Below are 20,238 nucleotides of genomic sequence, written 5' to 3' on the forward strand. Positions count from 1 at the left end.
CTTTCACCAACCTGGCTATCGGCCTGTGCTTTTATTTTGCCGTGATTTTGGTAATTTTTTTCTTTCTTTCAGTTTAAATTATAAAATGACACACACACACACACACACACACACACACACACACACACACACACACACACACACACACACACACACATATATATATATGAATGTCCCAACCTCCCCCCAGATATTTTTATCTAACAAAGCTGTCAAAGTCTCAATCAAAATCATTCACAATTGCTACCCAATAAATATCAAACTAGCTAAATTTAATAACAATATTTCCCTTGAATGCTCATTTTGCACTCAATATGACGAAACACTAAATCATTTATTTTGGGACTGCACTTACTGTAAAGTGTTTTGGGTTGACTTTTTCAATTTCATTAAAAAAATCTTATTTCCAAACTTTTGTATTTCTCCAAAAATTGTAATCTTTGGTTAGATCCTTCTCATTGTAAATTTATTATTAATTTTTTGCTTTTCCTGGCTAACTACACTGTTCCTATTTACTATGACCTTTTATGTAAAGCTGCTTTGACACAATCTACATTGTATAAGCGCTATACAAATAAAGGTGAATTGAATTGAACTGAATTGAATAAATTTTGCATCAATGAATGTACATTTTTAAAGAAACACCCTTACTTGTTATTTTCAGAAAGGATTTATATTTATATTGGAACTCTTTAAAAGACACTTGCATGTAAAACTCTTTCTTGGAGTAAATCATTTAAACTTGTTTAATTTGCTGGAATTGTATTTGTGTAACCCTTTTTGTCTCTTTGTTCATATTGTATCTTTGTAAATGTTATTTTTTGCATTCAAAAAATTGAATACATTTTGTATAGGCAACTGTACAGACATCTACCCCAACCCAACACCTAAACCCTCACAGGAAACAATCTGCATGTTTACATGTTCAAAATACTTAATTTTGTGTGATTTATGAGCTGTTTTCTTTATAGGGGCAAAAAAGTCCCTTCACTGTCAAAATGTACTGGCATTGCTCTACTTGTGGCGACATTTGGTTAGGAATACAACCCACATAAAATGTCTCTGGCCCAGCTCTGGCCTACACAATCAGCTTTTGCTTGGCCCACATGCCGCAGTGAATTACAATACATGACTGGACCAAGTCTGGCTTCCAGACAAGGGCCGAACATGGACCATATCTGGGCCAAGTCTCAGCCAATTTAAAAACCCATAATTGGGCCTGAACTGGGGCAGATATGTTGGTGTGTCACGACTGCAATGAAATTAATAAACCCACGAAGCATTGCGCTTTGGCCACGTTATGAATATGTTTTTTTTTTCAAAGCGACCTGATTGGTCGATTTTTGTTTTCTTTACTCAACATATTTTAAATGTATTTTAAATGTGGGTGAAGAAAGGCCAAACTTATGTGGCCCACATATTAATGCTTAACATCTGGCCCATGTCTTTTGTGCCGCCTTTGGCCCACATGGTGTATGCTAGTGCTGGATAAAGGCCTGATTTGCCAGCTTCATGCCAAATCTGGGCCAGAATTCTTTGCTGTATAGCAGGGGTGTCTAAACTCGGTCCTGGAGGGCCAGTGTCCTGCACAGTTCAGTTCCAACTTTCTTCAACACACCTGCCTGGAAGTTTCTAGTATACCTAGAAAGAGCTCGATTAGCTGGTTTAGGAGTGTTTAATTGGGGTTGTAACTAAACTTTGCTGTACATCGACCCTCCAGGACCAGGTTTGGACACCTATAGTAAAGTATAGTATAGTAAAGTATAGTATAGTATAGTATAGTATAATAAAGTATAGTATAGTATAGTGTACAGTAAAACCCAACAGTCAACTTTATCAAATGAAATGAGTGGTTAACTCAAAATCGACTGAAAGTTAATTCTACTCATTTGAAAAGAGTTTTGAACTCAGTGTTGAAGGTAATGAGTTAATTAAATACCTCATTACTTCAACTTAAATGGAGTAAATTCACAGTACTCATATAGATTAGTTTTTTTTAAACTCAAATGGTTTGTTGCAATCAGTTTCCTCAAATGATTTGAGTTGCCTTAACTTATTGGGTTTTACAGTACTCCGTTGGTTTAAGTTCTCTTCATTTTGGGTTTTTACTGTGCTCAAATTACTTTGTTTACTCAAATGAATTAAGTTCACTGTACTCATTAGGGTTGTTGCAATCGGTTTCCTTAAATGGTTTGAGTTATTTTATATTGAGTATTTTATTATATGTCTATAAGATTAATTTTACATTCAGCTCAATATCTTTGCTATACAGTTTGTGATATTATGTTTTCCACTACTTCCGTGGATGCTGTAATTCTGAAATCGGCACAACAAAAAACACAACAGTCGGTTTTTTTAGGGAGGAGAATGTTTCGGAAGTTAGGAGGGGCTTTTATAAACAACTTCCGGTTTGTATGACTGAGGAGGCGGGACTTTGCTAGCCATCGACGCTAACTGCTGGCTATCAGTTGCTGCTCTGTTGTTACTGAAGGATCATTCCCAACTGCGTCAATATAGTCGCGATAATACGGGTAAGTTCCGGTGTTTCTGAAACATTTTGTTCCCACATATGTGTATTAATCCAGACAATAATATTATAGGAAACCGAAGAGTGTTTTCCAGTGAAGAGAGTGTGTACTAGAGCACGCCGCAAGAGCGCTCTTTTGTTTGACTGAAACACGGAGCGTCGATTGGCTGCTGTCGTTTAGGGATTGTTTACCGGAAGATTAGCACGCGGCTAAGTATGCAATTCATAGCAACAATGTAGATGCAGATAGCATATAATAGCTTCTGGTGTATATTCAAACGTTGAAGCTGGTGTGGAAGAATTCAAATACAGGCGATTAATGTCCAAACTTTCCTTTGTCCTCAGTTTAGTGCTCATTTGTAATATATTTGACTGGTTGACAGTGTAAACAGTAAGTATAGACAAATCTATATATGCTTATGTGCAAAGTTATCAAAAACAAACATGTTAGTTGGAATATAGTGAAGTAATGTGTGAAACAAATCTGTAATATTGATGTTCTACTGTAAAACTAAAACTCCACTAGGAGTTTAACGTTACAGTATTTGTAGAGGTTTATTTAATATACATATGTATACATGTTAAAGATTAATTTCTTACAACATGCATATCGCTTCTAATTGAGGTAAAGTTTAGGGTTGCACGATCTAGAAAAATCGATGAATGCGATATTTTTATTTATTTTGTGATATAAATAGAATTTTTATATTTGCCATATGACTTAATATCTCTATTTGGAATGAATTTATATTGGGATGATTCTGCAGTGGTAGTGCATCTCCATAAAATCTAACAAACAATCTATAAACATTTTGTGCTGCTATTTGCAGTGCATTTTTGTATTTGCATGTGTTGTGCATATTTTCATGCATGACAGTTTATAAATACAATCAAGAAAAAGATACAATTTAAGTGTTTTATTGTTTACCAAGTCTAACTGTATTCAAGTACAGTAACTGACTGATAAAAATAAAAATTATTTAATAAAATTAATCCAAATTTAAGGTCACAAATGTTACAATTTCTTATACCTGAATGTTTTTAAAATCATTATACAATCACAGGCATCGAAAGCACATGCAAATGATGAGTTATAATACTAACTCGACATTGCAAATCCTGCACATTACGATATCGATCGCTGAAACGATATATTGTGCAGCCCTAGTTGGTTTTATATTTACACATTCGCTCAGTGACAAATTGTGACACAGTAACTATATTGTTTACCATGCTACTATTGAATATTCGGTCAGAAGTAGCTTGCAAGTACGACTTCAAAACTATGTTACCACTTTTTAATTGACTGAGAACAATGTTGTGCTTTGATAGTCTTTGACTGCTAATATGGTTGTCCTATTTAGAGTTAGTGAGTAATACTTTTCTGTAAATATCATATTAAGGAGAAAGTCTGTTTGTGTGGATATACCAACTTGACACCAATAAATCACTTTAGATACCATTATGGAAAATGAATATGTTAATTTTAAGGCTGAGGTTTAGGTTAGTTTAGTATAGAGGTATGAGTTTGAATTAAATGTTGATATTTATTTTAATCTACGAAGATCTGCCAACGTTTCTTTCACATGTAAAATAAAAACATGGGCATTTAGGCCAAATTGTTTCTTCTGAAAATGAACGTTAATACTTCTGAAAATGAACAGAAATACAAATGTTTTTATTTTTTGTGAATTACAAATCGGGGGTTATTCCACCAAATATTGATAACTAGGCTCTTCTGATGCTTAAACATTGGCATTTTGTTGTCTATTAATGGATATAAACATGACTACCTAAAAATATTGCACCTTTTAGTTTTTATATGCAAAGATGCTCTGTATGACAAGTTTTTTATTTTAAATTTGCATGAAATGTTATTAAAGAATGAAACAAAGTTTACTCAAACTCGCAACTAAATTGCAAATCAATAAAACTCTCAAGTGATCTCTTAATATTTTCCATAGCTGTAGAATTCATTAGTCACAAGTTGTGCATCTAAAAGCATATGTATTTGGATTATTGGAACAGGTACTGTCTCAATGGGCTCCAAGAGAAGACGAGCCACCTCTCCCTCCAGCAGCGCCAGCGGAGGAGACTTTGACGATGCCAGCTCATCCACGCCAGTCAGTGGATGGAAGAGGAGGAGAGCCTCCAATGCTCCTTCTGTTGATCAAGTGAGTACATGGAATTTAAGCTAATCTCTCTGCAGCAAAGGTTAGTTAAAGATTCATTTTTGAAAGTTTGATTACCTTATGTCTTGCCTTTAGATTGCTGTGTGCCATGAATTGTACAACACTGTTAGAGACTATAAAGATGACCAAGGCAGACAGATCTGTGAGCTCTTCGTTCGTGCACCAAAGAGGAGGTATGAGTATATTCCTTGTCTTTAATGTGCACTGAGTGATGTTGGTGGTTTTGTTTCACTGTTTGGTTCTTTGAAAGTTGTTAAAAGAGGAAAAACTCTAAATGTTTTAGATCTTGTTAATGCCTGTAACAAATAAGAAATGGATAAAAAAAATAAATAAATAAAAGAAAAAATAAAAGTGTTTTTCTTATTTCAAGATTAATTTTACTATGTGATTTATGAAACCATGAGTCGAATTCAATATACACACTGCCTCAACATTTGTTCTTCTGCTTGGTGTAAATGGGGCCAGCAGTTAATAAATTAGAATTTAATAGTTAATATAAATTAAGGCCTAATTCAAATTCTATTTTTGTACCCCTACCCCTTCCACATGGCCCTTAAAATGAGTGTTAAGGGGAAGGGCTTCAAAATTTACCCCTAAGAAATGGGACAGCACTACAACGTCATCGCCATCACGATCTCATGCTTCATATGAGATCACACAATCGCGACTGCTGTAGTTATTCAAGTTGTGTTATTTTTTGGTATTCATCCATGTAAACACACCAAAAACAACACTAACATTATAGCAGACACTGTAAAAAGCTCATTTCCAGCCACTAGACTTTTCTGACAGGGTATTCTAGTGTCAGATTGTTGTTAAAAACTGCTATACAGGAGTTATTATTAGGGATTATAGATTGTGAAATTCAGCGGTTTTTATTTTAGAGTTTTTTTTTTTTTTTTTAAGTATGACGTTAAAAGATGAACGCAGTTATGAATGTATTAACATGTGCTTGTTTGTTGTAAAAATTCATAATGATGACAAAAAATACAAATTTGCGGATTTCCTTACTTCTGGGTGCAGCTGGGGCTGGTGTATTCTGGGAAATTTTCTTACCCCTTGGTTTCGAGTGTGGTCCTGAAATCTTTGTTCAAAGGGCTATCTACCCCTTGCCCTTAGCCCTACGCCTTCAAGTTAAAGAGAATTAGAACACCCCTACGCCTTGGCGGGAGCTTGCAAAATGAGGGGTAAGGGGAAGGGCTAAGGGGTAGAATTGGGATTGGTCATTAAAAATGTGCAGCAAAATACTAAAATAAAAAATGTTAATAAAAATGAATTAAAAAAGAGTTAATTGTAATTGATTGTTTGATTAATTATAAGTTTTAAAATGTGATGAAACAAACCCTGAGCTGAGTGAATGTAATAGTCACTAATCTATGTCTCAATCTTTCATTGTTTTCTTGTTTTAGAAATCAGCCTGACTATTATGAAATAGTAAGCCAGCCCATAGACATGATGAAAATACAGCAGAAGCTCAGGGCAGAGGAATACCAGGATGTGGAACAGTTTTCAGCTGACTTTCATCTGCTAATTAATAACACCAAAGCTTACTATCAGGTAAGTTTGCACGTAAACATTTAAGTGCATTAAATATTGATGTTTCTGGCACATGAATCAGCTGAGTCTGTCGTTATATTTTATGCTACGGATGCACATGCAGAGTTGCTTAACATCAAACAATTCAGAAACTATAATATACCTGTGGTTCTCTTACAACAGGCTGACAGTGCAGAGCACAGAGCGGCTTCTAAGCTTTTGAACGTCTTCCTATCTGCCAAGAATGAACTGCTGCAGGGTGGGGATGGAGAGGAGGCTGAGGATGACGAGGAAAGTGAAGATGCTGAGAACACAAATGCTTCTATGGAGGAGGAGGTATAGAAAATGCACAGAGTGATGTAGAACTTCAGTAGTTTTTGAAACTTTCGGTCCATAGGCATCCAGACTGATATAATATTTTCCACTCTATACATCTGTAATTAACAGAGACCACCAAGTTTTTTAAAAGCCATACTGGAGCAGCTCTTGGAAGCCATCGCCTCCTGCACTGATTCCTCAGGGAGGCTTGTTAGTGAGCTCTTCCAAAAACTTCCCTCCAAATTGGTAAGACCCCTGTGTGTGCACTTGATTCATGTCAGACTAATTTGTTAATTTAGTAAAACCTGGTTTAAGTTATATTTTTTGTGATGAAAGTTGTTTATTTTCATTTATAAATTTTTTTTGTTTGTTCCAGCATTATCCAGACTACTATGCTGTCATAAAAGAGCCAATAGATCTGCGCGCTGTGGCTCAGAGGATACAGGTATTGAAAACACACTAGCTTAATGTAGCAATATAAACTTGCTGTAATGCATGTTTGGGGATGTTATAGTAAATTTTCACAATTTGTTGATGTAAAATTTCTTTAGTTGTACTTAATGATCTGCAGTAAATAATAACACTTTACATCTCATGAAAATTTGGTTAAGAATTGTTATAACTTGTTAGCATCTTTATCCATTTTCCTTAATTCGTGGGTTTGAATATTTGCAAATGCAAGTTAGCCAATCCCAGTTATCTTCACTGCACAATAGAAATAGCTGCTATTTGTTTTGATATAATTTTAGTTTATTACAATAATTGGAAATGCAGTTTTTGTACCAGCTATAGTTTTGTTGTTTTCTACACTATTCTTCTAGTAATTTATGTATGAGTAATGAATCTGAATTTTGCACATTCACATGATGAACAGCAGTGCTTCCCACACATAGACTTTACTTGGGTGGGCCGCCCAGGTATATTAACGGCCGCCCAAGTATATTTGGAGGTGTCTGGGTTCGATTACCGCCTCGCGGTCCTATGCCGAACCTTCCCCTCTCTCTATGCTCCCCATGCTTTCCTGTCAACTCTCTACTGTCCTATCCCATAAGAGTGAAAACCCAGAAAAAATAATTATAAAAAAAAAAGTATATTTGATGGTGACACATCTTCCCAAAGAAAGCCAAACATTTGCGATCAATTAACCAGGGGAAAATCTTCTCACATTCTGCACGTTTCCTACTGCTGGTCATCAACACTCACACAGACAATTTCACATGCTCTGCAGACCCACAGAGATGCGCCTTTTGCACCAAAATGCGTCTGACTGTAGTTTCGGAATCTCCTAAAATGTCAGAGATTTTACTTTCGCTTTCTAAAGTTGCCGTTATTTGTATGTGTTTTTGCATTATCTTTTTTGCAGCTGACTGCGCTTGCACAGTCACGAGAGAAACATTAAATGATTAATCATTTAATAAAGGACTCAGATAAACTTTACTATATACTTGGAGAGAACAAAATATACTGGCTGCAAATTATTTGTGCACAATTAGAAATGGCTAATTAACTAATTTGCCCTGTTTAAATAATCTACACTTTTTAGTCTAGTAATTATTATAATTTTTAGCAAAAATGTCTATTTTTATTCCTTTTTTTGCATTATTTGTTTCTCATTTGCTGTATATTTTATTAATTTAATGATGTTAATATATTACATACTTTATACATATCTAAAATGCTACTAAAGGTCTTACCAATAAAGCAACTTTATATATAGAGAGAGAGAGAGAGAGAGAGACAGAGACAAAGCGACTTTTACCTGTCAGTGGGTACACATGGCTTTTAAATAGCATAAAATTAAGAAATATAGTGGATTTCTTTTATTTCACCAGCCTTTTTAATAATATTTACCCATTGAAAAGAAAATTTGTATAACAAAGTCACAATAAATAAAAATCTAGTTAAAAATTGCATTATTTTTGTTTGTTAAATAGTTGATCATTTATGTGCTGTGAGTAAAAGAAATGTTTCAATCCATCTACCACCGCAAGTATATTTCAAACCTGTGGGAAGCACTGAACAACATATTTCTGCTTTGCCAAATAACATTAATATTTTATCGATTTATATATAATGGATAATATTAATATGTTCTTCTGTTGTAGGGGGGACATTATAAATCCATCAGTGCCATGGCCAAGGACATTGATCTTTTGGTAAAAAATGCCAAAACCTACAATGAGCCAGGATCTCAAGTTTTCAAGGTTGGGAAACTGTATACCAACATTATGTACTTTATTCCAATATGCTTCCATGATATATAGATCTAATCCTGCTCAACAAACTCTTTTTTTATCTTTCTAAAGGATGCTAACACTATTAAGAAAGTGTTCGCTCAGAGGAAGATCGAAATCGAGCAGGCTGAGCCCACTAAAACTAGCCTCCGCATTAGGTATCTTTTCTTTTCTTTAAAGTGGTTGCTTCGAAGAAGCACATTTATGTTGGAAACATGCTTTTTGTATGTGTTTTGGTAGAAACCGGAGGTCTGCTCAGGGCGATCGTCTGTCTGCCATCACCATGGCCCTTCAGGCTGGATCTGAAAGTGATGAAGACTCCATTCTCACAGGTACACGTCACCCATTGGAAGTCAATTTGAGAGTGTATGAGCTCTACTTAAGCCAGGCTTACATGATTTTTTAATAATCCTATATGATTGTAGCTTGTCAGACTGTAAGATCATGGTCAACATATCACACTGTAGGATCTAAATTGTCATAATGTTAGACAGTGCAACAATTAAAACGTGCCAAACATGGACAAGTGAGAAGACTAAGATGTAGCCCACATTGTGAAATGGTACTGAACCGCAATAAAACAATATGTAATGTTTATTTTGCTCATAATATGCTTTTATTAAAACAAAACAAAAAAGCCATGTTTTGAGATTTTCGTCATCAGGTTCAACACTTCTGTTGTTTTTGTAGAAAGAAAAATCACACTCAAGTCTATCAAATCTTTAGACACCGCCATAAATTTATCATAAGAAAATTTTTATCACAACAGCCATTTATTTTCTGTCGTAAACATTAAGTCAATGATCAAAGACCATATGATTTTAACATATAATTATAGGAATCTTTTAGCATTGTTAGAGTTTGCTGTATTTGGCTTAACCATTCTTGGGTGGCTCGCCAATGTATTAGATGACTCTAATACATACCATAAGTAAGCTGACCAAAGTCCTTATGGGGAGAAGACTTTATTGAAGACAATGAGTAGTGCAGTTCCTCAGAAGTGATGTTAACTCGTCGGTCTTCAAGTAACTTAACCCAAAGTACTGTCTGTGGGACACTACTTTTTACTAGCAACAAACAAATTATTCTGTGTTTACGAGGCTCAGCAGGACCCTCTTATCAGATGTTTCAGCTGTTGTTTTGCTTATACCCATTGAGATTGTGAAAGGGTCACACCTATTGTAAAAGGGTCATTTAGTTCACACCTATCAGTTTGTGGGGGTTAAGGCACAGGTCACCCCAACATACACAGGCACCGTTTACACTAATGTGTTTTTGTTTTAAAATGGCGTTTTAGAATGAAAACGATCCGCGTCCACACTAGTGTTTCACCCAGCGTTTCTGAAGAACTCTCCGTCTACACCAAACCACTGAAAACACACATCACGTGACCACACACACTCTGGCATGCGCTGCAGCATATCTAGCCAAATGAGAGCTGTGCTCATCGGACTGTTCATCAAGGATCTACCACTGGATCCAATCTCACTATATTTGTTAAAAGTGATATTTAATTCATCTTGTTGTCTATATCTAACAACATAGTCCCCTACTTTGGTCTTTTGAACCTATTACTTGTTTTCAAGTAAGGTGTTTTGGCTTAGTGCAAAAATAAGTTGTTAATTAATGTAACCACGTACATTCTGTATATTGACTGATAGTTTCCTTTATTTCGTATATTATATAAACCTATTGTACATTATACTTCTATAATGGCCATTATTGATTATTAAAACTGATATTTAGCAAAAGAGAGGGTATGTTTCATATTTTCAATGAAAATGAAAGGAGGCAGTAATGTTATAGGCTCTGTTTTGTTATAAATATGCACACAGTGAAGATGACGCTCATATATGCAGCACGACGCCTCATTTTTGCTGTCTGTTAAGTTGTTAATATCAATATGAAAAAAGCAGTCCCTTATATCATGTTTTCATTTTATTGTTGAGATGGTGAAACAACGTATCCAGAACGATGTGAATAAGGTTATAAAGTACACTGTTCCCTTTGAATATTTACCCGACATGTCCTCAGGAGCCTGTTTTACATATCAAACTTGCGAAGTCTGAACTTATAAGGAGAGGATGCAGGACTGAACTGTGTGTAGGCTACTTAATGTTGAGGAAAATCCCCAATCAGAAAGGCGAATGTCTGCAGCCCCACCTCTGTTTTCAGATGTCTCCGTTTTCCCCCATCCACACTGAGACGGAGCAGCAGTGTTTTAGAATGAAAACAGCCTCTTCAGCATTTCCAAAACGCTCCGTTTTCGGCGCTCAAACTCCGGCGTAGTGTGGACAGATGGCGTAACCGTAGCAAAACTTCTGCGTTTTAAAACAAAAGTGTAAACGGGCCCTCACAATTGATCACATCAGAGTTCATTCAATGTAAATGCACCTGAACTAAAATACACACAATCTTTCAGTATTCACAAAAGTTTTCTCAGATGACCAGATTGTGGCCAGAATCACAGACTGTAAGCTGGGATTTATGACATAAATGAATTGGCAAGATCTACAGTAGAATATATATCTGAAAATTCAATACCTTCGACTCTGGTTCTCTCTCTCTCAGGGACTGTGCGTTATGACACTGGAGAAACCGAGGCCGATTGTGGTCTCAGTGCAGGAGATCCCATCCTTCTTTTGTACCAGTCAGTGCGAGGAGCAAGAAGTGTTCAAGGCCTGCTCCTCTCTGAGCCCTTCCTGCAGCTGCCCTCGAGAAAGGAATACCCAGATTACTACCATCAGATCAAAAACCCCATCTCTCTGCAACAAATCAGGTTTGCATGTGAAACAAATTAAGAAGCCTTTGATTAAAGTCTTTAATGTTCAAGTCAATATTTACAAAATCTGTCCTTATGTTTTTTATAGGGATAAAATGAAGAATGGCGATTATGGAGGAGTCGAGCAGATTGAGGCTGATCTCTCGGTCATGTTTGAGAATGCCAAACGCTACAACATGCCCAACTCCACCATATACAAACGTGCGCAGAGGCTACAGCTTATAATGCAGGTCAGTTTGTTTTGTTAACTAAAGCTTTTGAAGAGCTAACACTTCAATGATAAAATTATGGGTTATATCTTTGGGTTAATTATTTAATTTTTTCAGCAAAAGAAAAGAGAGTTTCGAGATGATGATGAAGGAGATGTCTCTACTGCGAATTCTGACGTAGGAAGTAGTAAAAAGAAAAGGTGATTGACTAAAAATTTAACTTGCATTATAAATAATTGATTCATCTCTGACCGTCTTGCATTGGTTTCATAATCTGTTTGTTACAGCCACAAGAAGAGCGCCAAGAAAAACCGAATGAAGATGCTATTTGCTGTGGTGACCGATGCACGTGAGCCAGGCTCTGGACGGCGACTTTGTGACCTCTTCATGGTGAAGCCTTTAAAGAAGGACTACCCAGACTACTACAAGATTATTCAAGATCCAATGGACATGCGCACCATTGAGAACAACATCCGCACTGAGCGTTATAACAACGAGGATGCACTTATGGAGGACATAAAGCTTATGTTTCGCAATGCCCGCCACTATAATGAGGAGGGATCTCAGGTGAGCATCATTGAGTAGGAATAAACTACAGTTCAAAAGATGTTTTGATAAGACATATACATATTAGATATATGATAAGGACCAATTATCTTGTTTAAAAAGAACCCTTTAAAGCATATATAATGTTAGATTTAGATTTTTTCCTGTTACTTTACAATGTTGATTTTTTTTTTTAAAGTAAATGTTGTCCATCAACCTTTCATCATAGAATTCTAGAAAAAAAATATCATCATTTCTACCAAATTATATTTACCAGCACAACTGTATTCAACCGTGAATGCTTTTTTTGAACGCCAAATCTGCCTTTTATGATTCCTGATTGATTGTTACACTAAATACTGCAGTAAAGGCTCCGGAAATTTCAGCTTGCTATGGGTTAAATTATAATTTAAAATATGTGAAAACATAGAAAACTGTTTAGCTATTCTGCAGTAGGGGTTCACAGTGTAAGTGTTTTACTATGTTTTAGTAAAATAGAGATTTTTTCAGCATCAGATACTTTTTTTGAGAACACTAACAAAATTTTACCTATTGCAGACTTTTATTACAGCATAGGGCTCATTCTTATTCTTTGTTCTTACACATTTGAGAATTTAAATGTTAAATGTTTCACAATTTAATCAATTTGAACTGAGAATATTGGTCAAGAGGTTCACGTGAGTCTTTGCTTGCATAGATGTAGCAGTCTATTTTACTGTTACGGTTACTGTGAGGTTGGGTTTAGACTTGTGGTCGGTGTAGACATTCATAAAGCACAATATTAAACCCCTGTTGTATTTTTTTTTTTAAATAAAAACCCCAGGTTTGTACAGCCTACTTGGAGCTCAAGGCCCACCCATTTGGAGCTGAAGTCCCACCCACTTGGAGCTGGCTCCGACCTCTGTTTATACCCTCTGTAGAATGGCAACATTGTTTTGTCGCTTCCCACTCCCTTCCATTTAAATTTCCATAGGCACGATTTGGGCCATTTTGTGACATCATAAATCCTGGTAAAATGATGCTTGTTGTCCAAACGAGCCATTCGTTGTAGTTATTAAGTTAAGATTTTTTTAAACAAAATATCTCCCTTTGAAGTGGACTTTGAGATTACCATGTTACTTTGTACATTTTTTTTTATGTGAAAACATACACACTTGGTCTGAATGACATTTAAAACGTGAAAATGTATAAAAGAACCCCTTTAAATTGTTTATAGTTTTTTTTAAGGAAAAGTTCCTCCTAAAAGTAAATATTGTCATTATGTGCTTCTATAGGTGTAAATCAAAATAGTTAGATAATAGTTATAAAATAGAATAGTCCATGAAATTCGTGTTTTAATTTATTTTTTGATTAACCTTTAGGTTTATAATGATGCAAATGTCTTGGAGAAGATGGTTAAGGATAAACAGAAGGAGCTTGGCCCTGCTCCAGAGGAAGATGACGTTGGCTCTCCCAAACTCAAGCTTCGTAAGTATTTATTACATCTGCACACTTGAATTCAGACATACAAATTGAGATGCTAATTTTGAATTGAACTTTTATTGTTACAGGGTGTCTGTGGGGACTTAACAAGTATTAAAAGTTGATAAATCAATGTAAATAAGTTTAAAGTCCTTAAAGTATTAATGATATAAGTCTTAAATGCTATTTACAAGGTATTATTTTGTTGATGATTTTAATCTGTGAATATCGAGATGCTGTGTAGTTTATGAAATCAAAATCCTGCTAGATTTGACATCATGCTGCTTTGTTTACTGCAGTAAACAAGGTAACAGTGTTATTTCTGCAGTTCTATAGGTGCGACCTGCTGGATTAGCATTTTTATGTATTCATTAATTTTCCTTCAGCTTAGGCTGCTTTTTTTTTTATCAGGGGTCACCACAGTGGAAAGAACCGCCAACAACTTTTGTATATGTTTTATGCAGCGGATCCCCTTCCAGCCGCAACCTAGTTCTGGGAAGCACCCATACACACTCAAATTCACACTCATACACTGCGGCCAATTTTGTTTTACCCAATTCATCTATAGTGCATGTCATTGTACTGTGGGGGAAATCAGAGTAGCCGAAGGGAACTCACGTGAACACTGAGAGAACATGCAAACTCGAACCAGCGACCGTCTTGTTGTGAGGTGAAAGTCCTAACCACTGTGCCACCGTGCCACTCGTATTTGAATAATGTTTTACATTTACATTTAGTCATTTAGCAGACGCTTTTATCCAAAGCGACTTACAAATGAGGACAAGGAAGCAATTTACACAACTATTAGAGCAGCAGTGAACAAGTGCTATAGACAAGTTTCAGGTGTGTAAAGTTTAAGAAGCAAAGCATTAGTAAAAAAAAAAAAAAATTTTTTTTATTTATTTATTTTTTTTTTTGAGAGAGAGCGGGCACAGTTAGTGGTATAGCCAGAGAGGCAGTTGCAGATTAGGAAGGAAAGTGGAGACTAAACAGTTGCGTTTTTAGTCGTTTCTTGAAGACAGCAAGTGACTCTGCTGTTCTGATGTAGTTAGGGAGTTCATTCCACCAACTGGGCAGATTGAATGCGAGAGTTCGGGAAAGTGATTTCTTCCCTCTTCGGGATGGAACAACGAGGCGACGTTCATTCACAGAACGCAAGTTTCTGGAGGGCACGTATATCTGCAGAAGTGAGAGCAGATACGAAGGAGCAAAGCCAGAGGTCGCTTTGTAAGCAAACATCAGAGCTTTGTATTTGATGCGGGCAGCAACTGGCAGCCAGTGCAAACGGGTGAGTAGCGGAGTGACATGTGCTCTTTTGGGTTCATCAAAGACCATTCGTGCTGCTGCATTCTGAAGCAGCTGAAGAGGTTTGATAGAACTAGCTGGTAGCCCGGCTAGCAGAGAGTTGCAATAGTCCAGTTTGGAGAGAACAAGAGCTTGAACAATGAGTTGAGCTGTATGTTCAGATAGGGAGGGTCGGACCTTTCTGATGTTATAGAGTGCGAATCTGCAAGATCGAGCAGTTCTAGAAATGTGGTCAGAGAAGTTCAGTTGGTCATCAATCGTTACTCCAAGGCTTTTTACCATTTTGGACGCAGTGATGGTTGCTCCATCCATCTGGATTGAAAAGTTATGGTGAAGAGTCGGGTTGGCAGAAACTTCAAGCATTTCCGTTTTAGTTTTGGATTAGTTTCTTACAACCAGTATTTAGTATAGTCATCAATGTTACCTGTTGAAACAAAAAGTGGTTATGAGTTCTTAATGTATGGAAAGAGTCATTAGAAAGGAAATTGAATTTCACTCTCTGGTTCCTGTATATACCCAGTATTAAGTAAACACTAAATGCCTCTTATTTTAGGTCGTAGTGGAGTTGCAGTCTCCCCTAAAAAGGCTCGCATTCAAACTACACCACTCCAGCAGAAGCTCACCGATCTCTACGAAGCAGTGCGCAACTTCACAGACAACCGTGGCCGTCGTCTCAGCACCGTTTTCCTGAGGCTGCCATCCCGTTCTGAACTGCCTGACTATTACGCTGCCATTAAGCGTCCTATCGACATGGAGCGAATACGCAGCTACATGGTGCAGGGACGCTACCAGGATGTTGACTCACTGGCAGAAGACTTCATCCTCATGTTCAACAATGCTTGTACTTACAACGAGCCAGAGTCTTTAATATACCGTGATGCTCTGCTGCTCCACCGAGCGTTTCTGGAAGCTCGTCGACGAATTGAGGAAGAGGAGAATGGAGATGAAGGTGGTCTGGGGGGTTTGTCGGTTGCCTCTCTTGTGCGTGAGCTCATCCGAAACCTCTTTGTTTCAATGATGGGGCACCAGGATGACGAAGGCCGATGCTATAGTGACTCTTTGGCGGAGGTGCCTGCAATCGACCCAGCTAACCCAGATGATCCACCTCTTACTTTAGAGATCATTCGTAATAATGTGGATAGTGGCCGCTACCGGAGACTGGATGTCTTCCAGGAGCATGTGTTCGAGGTGCTGGAGAAAGCAAGACGTCTCAATAGGTAAGCAGAGAAGAGTGTGAAAATCAGCTATTCTTGTTATCATTATACAGACACCATGCTTTTCTGATTTATTCATCAGTTTGAGCTCCCCCGTTGTATGATTCTCTTCTCTTTTTTCTGTAGAATAATAAAAGGATCCATGTTAACACTTTATAATAACTACACACTATGAACCATTTCTTAAGCATTTCCAAATAGTGAATTCATTATCTGTTAAGCATTGACTCTACATTGATAAACGTTAGTAAGCAGTTTATAACTGCAGCTACAAATGCTCTATTCTTGACTTATAGGCATATGTGCTTAATAATTGTACTTTCATACTTTAATAATTTATTTTTCATTACTAAATTAAGTACTGCATTATTTACAAACCAGTTATTTAAGCATAGTTGGTGGTTTTTTAAGATCATTCAGAATGAGTAGGTAAATGATTAATGAACTATTAAAATGAACATTTATAATTCTTATAAAATTCTTTATAAATCAAGCATATACTGATTATTGTGTGTTAATAAATGCTTTATTAAGTCAACTTCATCCAGTTTTGTGACCTAATCTAAAGTGAGGACTATGCTTTATAAATCTCATATAAATGACAATTAAAGGGTCAGTTATATTCTTAACAGGAAAAAAGTAAATAAACGACATTATTAATTCCTATTCGTTTGAAGATACACAAATGAAACTGTACTGCAAATTAAAAATAAATCTTTTCAACCCTATCTAAAATAGAATTACTGTACAGTTTAAACATTGCATCGTATTATATTGTTAAATTATTATTATATTGTTGTTGTTTTATCCAATTTTGTGTCTTTTTTTGACACTCTTGTTATTCAGCAATGTTTATTAAACTTTACAGAAATTTTACTTTTTTAGATAAGATTGCAAACATTATTGTTCATTTGATACTAAGCCTTTAATTGTCATTCATAAAGGACTTATAAAGCATAAAAAGTCTTCACTTTAGATTAGGTCACAAAACTGCATGAAGTTGAGCTAATAAAGCATTTATTAACATGCATAGTAACCATTACTATATGCCTGAATAATAAGAATTCTAAATGTTAATTTCAATAGTTTATTAATCATTTACTAACTCATTCTAAATAATTTTAACAACCACCATCTACTCTTAAATACAAACGGATTGTTAATGATTTATTTTTCATTACTAAATTAAGTATTGCATTATTTACAAAGTATGAAAGTACAATTATTAAGCACATTATAAATGTGGTTGTAAGTCAAGAATGCAACATTTGTAGCTGCAGTTTATAACGCTTATTTATGTAGAGGTAATGCTTAACAAATAATGAATTCACTAGATTCTAATGCTTAGTAAATGATTCATAGTGTGTAGTTATTATAAAGTGTTACCGGATACATTTGAGTTGCATGCCAAAATTTTGAGTCTTTCAATTACTAACTTGTTTCTAAGTTATTTTGTTATTTAAAATATTGGCACATATAGACAATTCATGAGATGTTTCTGGTGCTTTTTCATTCATTTAATTTGGAAAAGAGTTGATTGGGTATTCCGTAAAATAATATTCTGTATAAAAATGATATAGAGGTTATAACATAAGCAAGATGAGAAAAATATTATGTTCTTTATGGTCTATTCAGAGTGTGATGTTAGATTTATGATAGTCTAACTCCTTTTCTAAACTTCTTTTGTGTTTTCAGGACCGATTCCGAGATCTTTGAGGATTCTGTGGAGCTGCAGCATTTCTTTGTGAAGATCCGTGATGAGCTGTGCAAAAATGGTGAAATCCTGCTGACCCCAGCACTGAGCTACACATCCAAACATCTGCATTCAGACATAGATCAAGAAAAGCGAGAGAAACTGCCCCAGGAAATTGAGGAAGACCAACTAAAACGGGAGGAAGAGAAAAAAGGTTTTATGCATTTGATGTTTATGAGATGTCTTCACTATATTCTTCGCTTCTAGAATGTTTAAAGTTATATAAATACACCCTATGATACCCTTACATCTTGCTTCTAAAATGTTTTTTTTTTATATTAAAGTTGTATACGTTTGCTTTTATGATCAATAGCTCTTCCAGAAGGGGACAAAGCAGAGGGTCCTACAGAAGGTGGCCAGTGGCCATCAGGTTCTCAAAGCTCTTATAGTCAGGACTGCAGTTTTGAAAACAACACCTACAGCATAGGAGACTACGTATATGTTCAGCCCGCAGAAGCAAATTTACAACCCCACGTTGTCTGCATTGAGAAACTCTGGAAAGATGAAACTGGTGTGCAGATTCTCACTTATCAGAGTTGCTTGTTTGAGTTTAATTTGTGGTCATCGGTTATACTTTTTTGGTTTTGTAATAAAATTGAATGATATGTTTTCTGCAGGTCAGCAGTGGATGTATGGATGTTGGTTTTATCGTCCAGAGGAAACCTTCCATCTGGCAACACGCAAGTTCCTGGAGAAGGAGATTTTTAAGAGCGACTACAACAACCGCGTGCCTTTCAGCAAGATCCTGGGCAAGTGCTTTGTGTTGTTTGTAAAGGTAAGTCTAAATGTTTTGAATTAATTAAATAGTTTTGATAATTCATGAAAGATTTATTCATAAATCAAATTGATTTTTAAATAGATAGTTCACCGAAACATTATCATTTACTGATAAATCAAATCATTTACTCACACTTCGCTTCTCCAAGACCTACTTCTGTTGAAACAGAAACGAAGATATGAGCAATTCCATGCAAATGTCAAGCTTGCCATGAAAAAAAAAATGAAGTTTTTACCAAAACAGCGAAACCCTTTCTAAGTTTTTTGTGTTGGCTTGTATTTTACAGGACTGTAAAATAACTAAAAATTTTCTCTGTCAATGTTTTCAAACAATTATATTTGATTTACCAAAGTCACACAAGTGTCAATTTCACATCTGTCACATCCATAACGGAGAGACATCACATCCAAAACGAAGCTATTTCTCTCATAGAGGTGTGAACCTACACAGGTCTCACAGTTCGGTTATGATTTTCTTTTATGCCATCGATTTGGTTCAATTTGATATCTTGGTGCATCGACAATGCTTTCCATACACAATTTGATATTTTACTTTACAACACAAGAATTCTTGTATTAAAATCATTTATCATTTTTAAATACATTTTCTGTGTGTTTGTAATACAATCTTGTCCTTTTATACAAACAGTCAGATATATGAACTGTCTTTAATTTTACCTACTCAAGAAAAAAATTCTGCAACTAACAAAAGTCAAGTACATGCAAAGAACAACATGAGCATTTAAAGCAAATAAACGTAAATTCACCTACGAGTGACACCTGATAAACGGCAGCGGCGATCACAGCTGATCCATAATAGACGCAGAAGAGAAAACTTGCTCTGCAGACATGCTTGAGTCTGGATCCACAAGTATCACTGTAACAGCCGAAAGGAGAGGAAACGTCACGCCAGCAGGTCAAACTGGCCACAGTGAGAGAGAAAGAAATGGTGTTTACTTTCATTTTCTCCACAACAGTGAAATAGGGGCTTCTGCTGGAACTTCAGTGTCAGTAAATTTTAATTACTCGCCCTCGCCTCCCTCACCATAGTATTCTACTGAGACATAGCGCATATGAGATAAATGACTTCAGTACGTAGTAACAGGTTATGATCTATTACTGAACCGATACCAAATTACACACAATTTCTACAAAGTATGTTGTAAAATGTAAACTTACTAACTTTTTTTTGGTCACATCCATAACGCATGTTTATTTTTCTCGTTTAAAATCTAAAAATGTTTACAGACTGATATTTTCTGGTCCCATAACTCTGTGGTTAGTAGTTTTTGGGAAAAAATAAACAGATGTTTCATTTTAACATATACTTTCTCTGTCAATTTATGTTTGGATTTTTACTGCAAATGTCACATCCATAATGCTG

The 20,238-nt window shown here is 35.8% G+C and overlaps 1 protein-coding gene across 1 annotated transcript in view; it reads left to right on the top strand.

Moving 5' to 3' along the window:
- Positions 1-2,433: 2,433 nt before the first annotated feature.
- The window catches only part of pbrm1l (polybromo 1, like), a 28,461-nt gene continuing 10,656 nt past the window's right edge, over positions 2,434-20,238 (top strand). The window contains exons 1-19 of the mRNA XM_056460416.1: positions 2,434-2,531; positions 4,556-4,701; positions 4,795-4,892; positions 6,129-6,276; positions 6,439-6,591; positions 6,703-6,819; positions 6,950-7,018; positions 8,679-8,777; positions 8,880-8,965; positions 9,048-9,139; positions 11,379-11,586; positions 11,678-11,819; positions 11,916-11,998; positions 12,086-12,365; positions 13,706-13,811; positions 15,664-16,327; positions 18,020-18,231; positions 18,391-18,588; positions 18,695-18,852. Coding sequence (XP_056316391.1) covers positions 4,567-4,701; positions 4,795-4,892; positions 6,129-6,276; positions 6,439-6,591; positions 6,703-6,819; positions 6,950-7,018; positions 8,679-8,777; positions 8,880-8,965; positions 9,048-9,139; positions 11,379-11,586; positions 11,678-11,819; positions 11,916-11,998; positions 12,086-12,365; positions 13,706-13,811; positions 15,664-16,327; positions 18,020-18,231; positions 18,391-18,588; positions 18,695-18,852 — 3,048 coding nt within the window. The 5' untranslated portion in view covers positions 2,434-2,531; positions 4,556-4,566. The remainder of the gene's footprint in view (positions 2,532-4,555; positions 4,702-4,794; positions 4,893-6,128; positions 6,277-6,438; positions 6,592-6,702; positions 6,820-6,949; positions 7,019-8,678; positions 8,778-8,879; positions 8,966-9,047; positions 9,140-11,378; positions 11,587-11,677; positions 11,820-11,915; positions 11,999-12,085; positions 12,366-13,705; positions 13,812-15,663; positions 16,328-18,019; positions 18,232-18,390; positions 18,589-18,694; positions 18,853-20,238) is intronic.

The sequence above is a fragment of the Danio aesculapii genome, chromosome 6 (assembly GCF_903798145.1).
Source record: "Danio aesculapii chromosome 6, fDanAes4.1, whole genome shotgun sequence".
Lineage (NCBI taxonomy): Eukaryota > Metazoa > Chordata > Actinopteri > Cypriniformes > Danionidae > Danio > Danio aesculapii.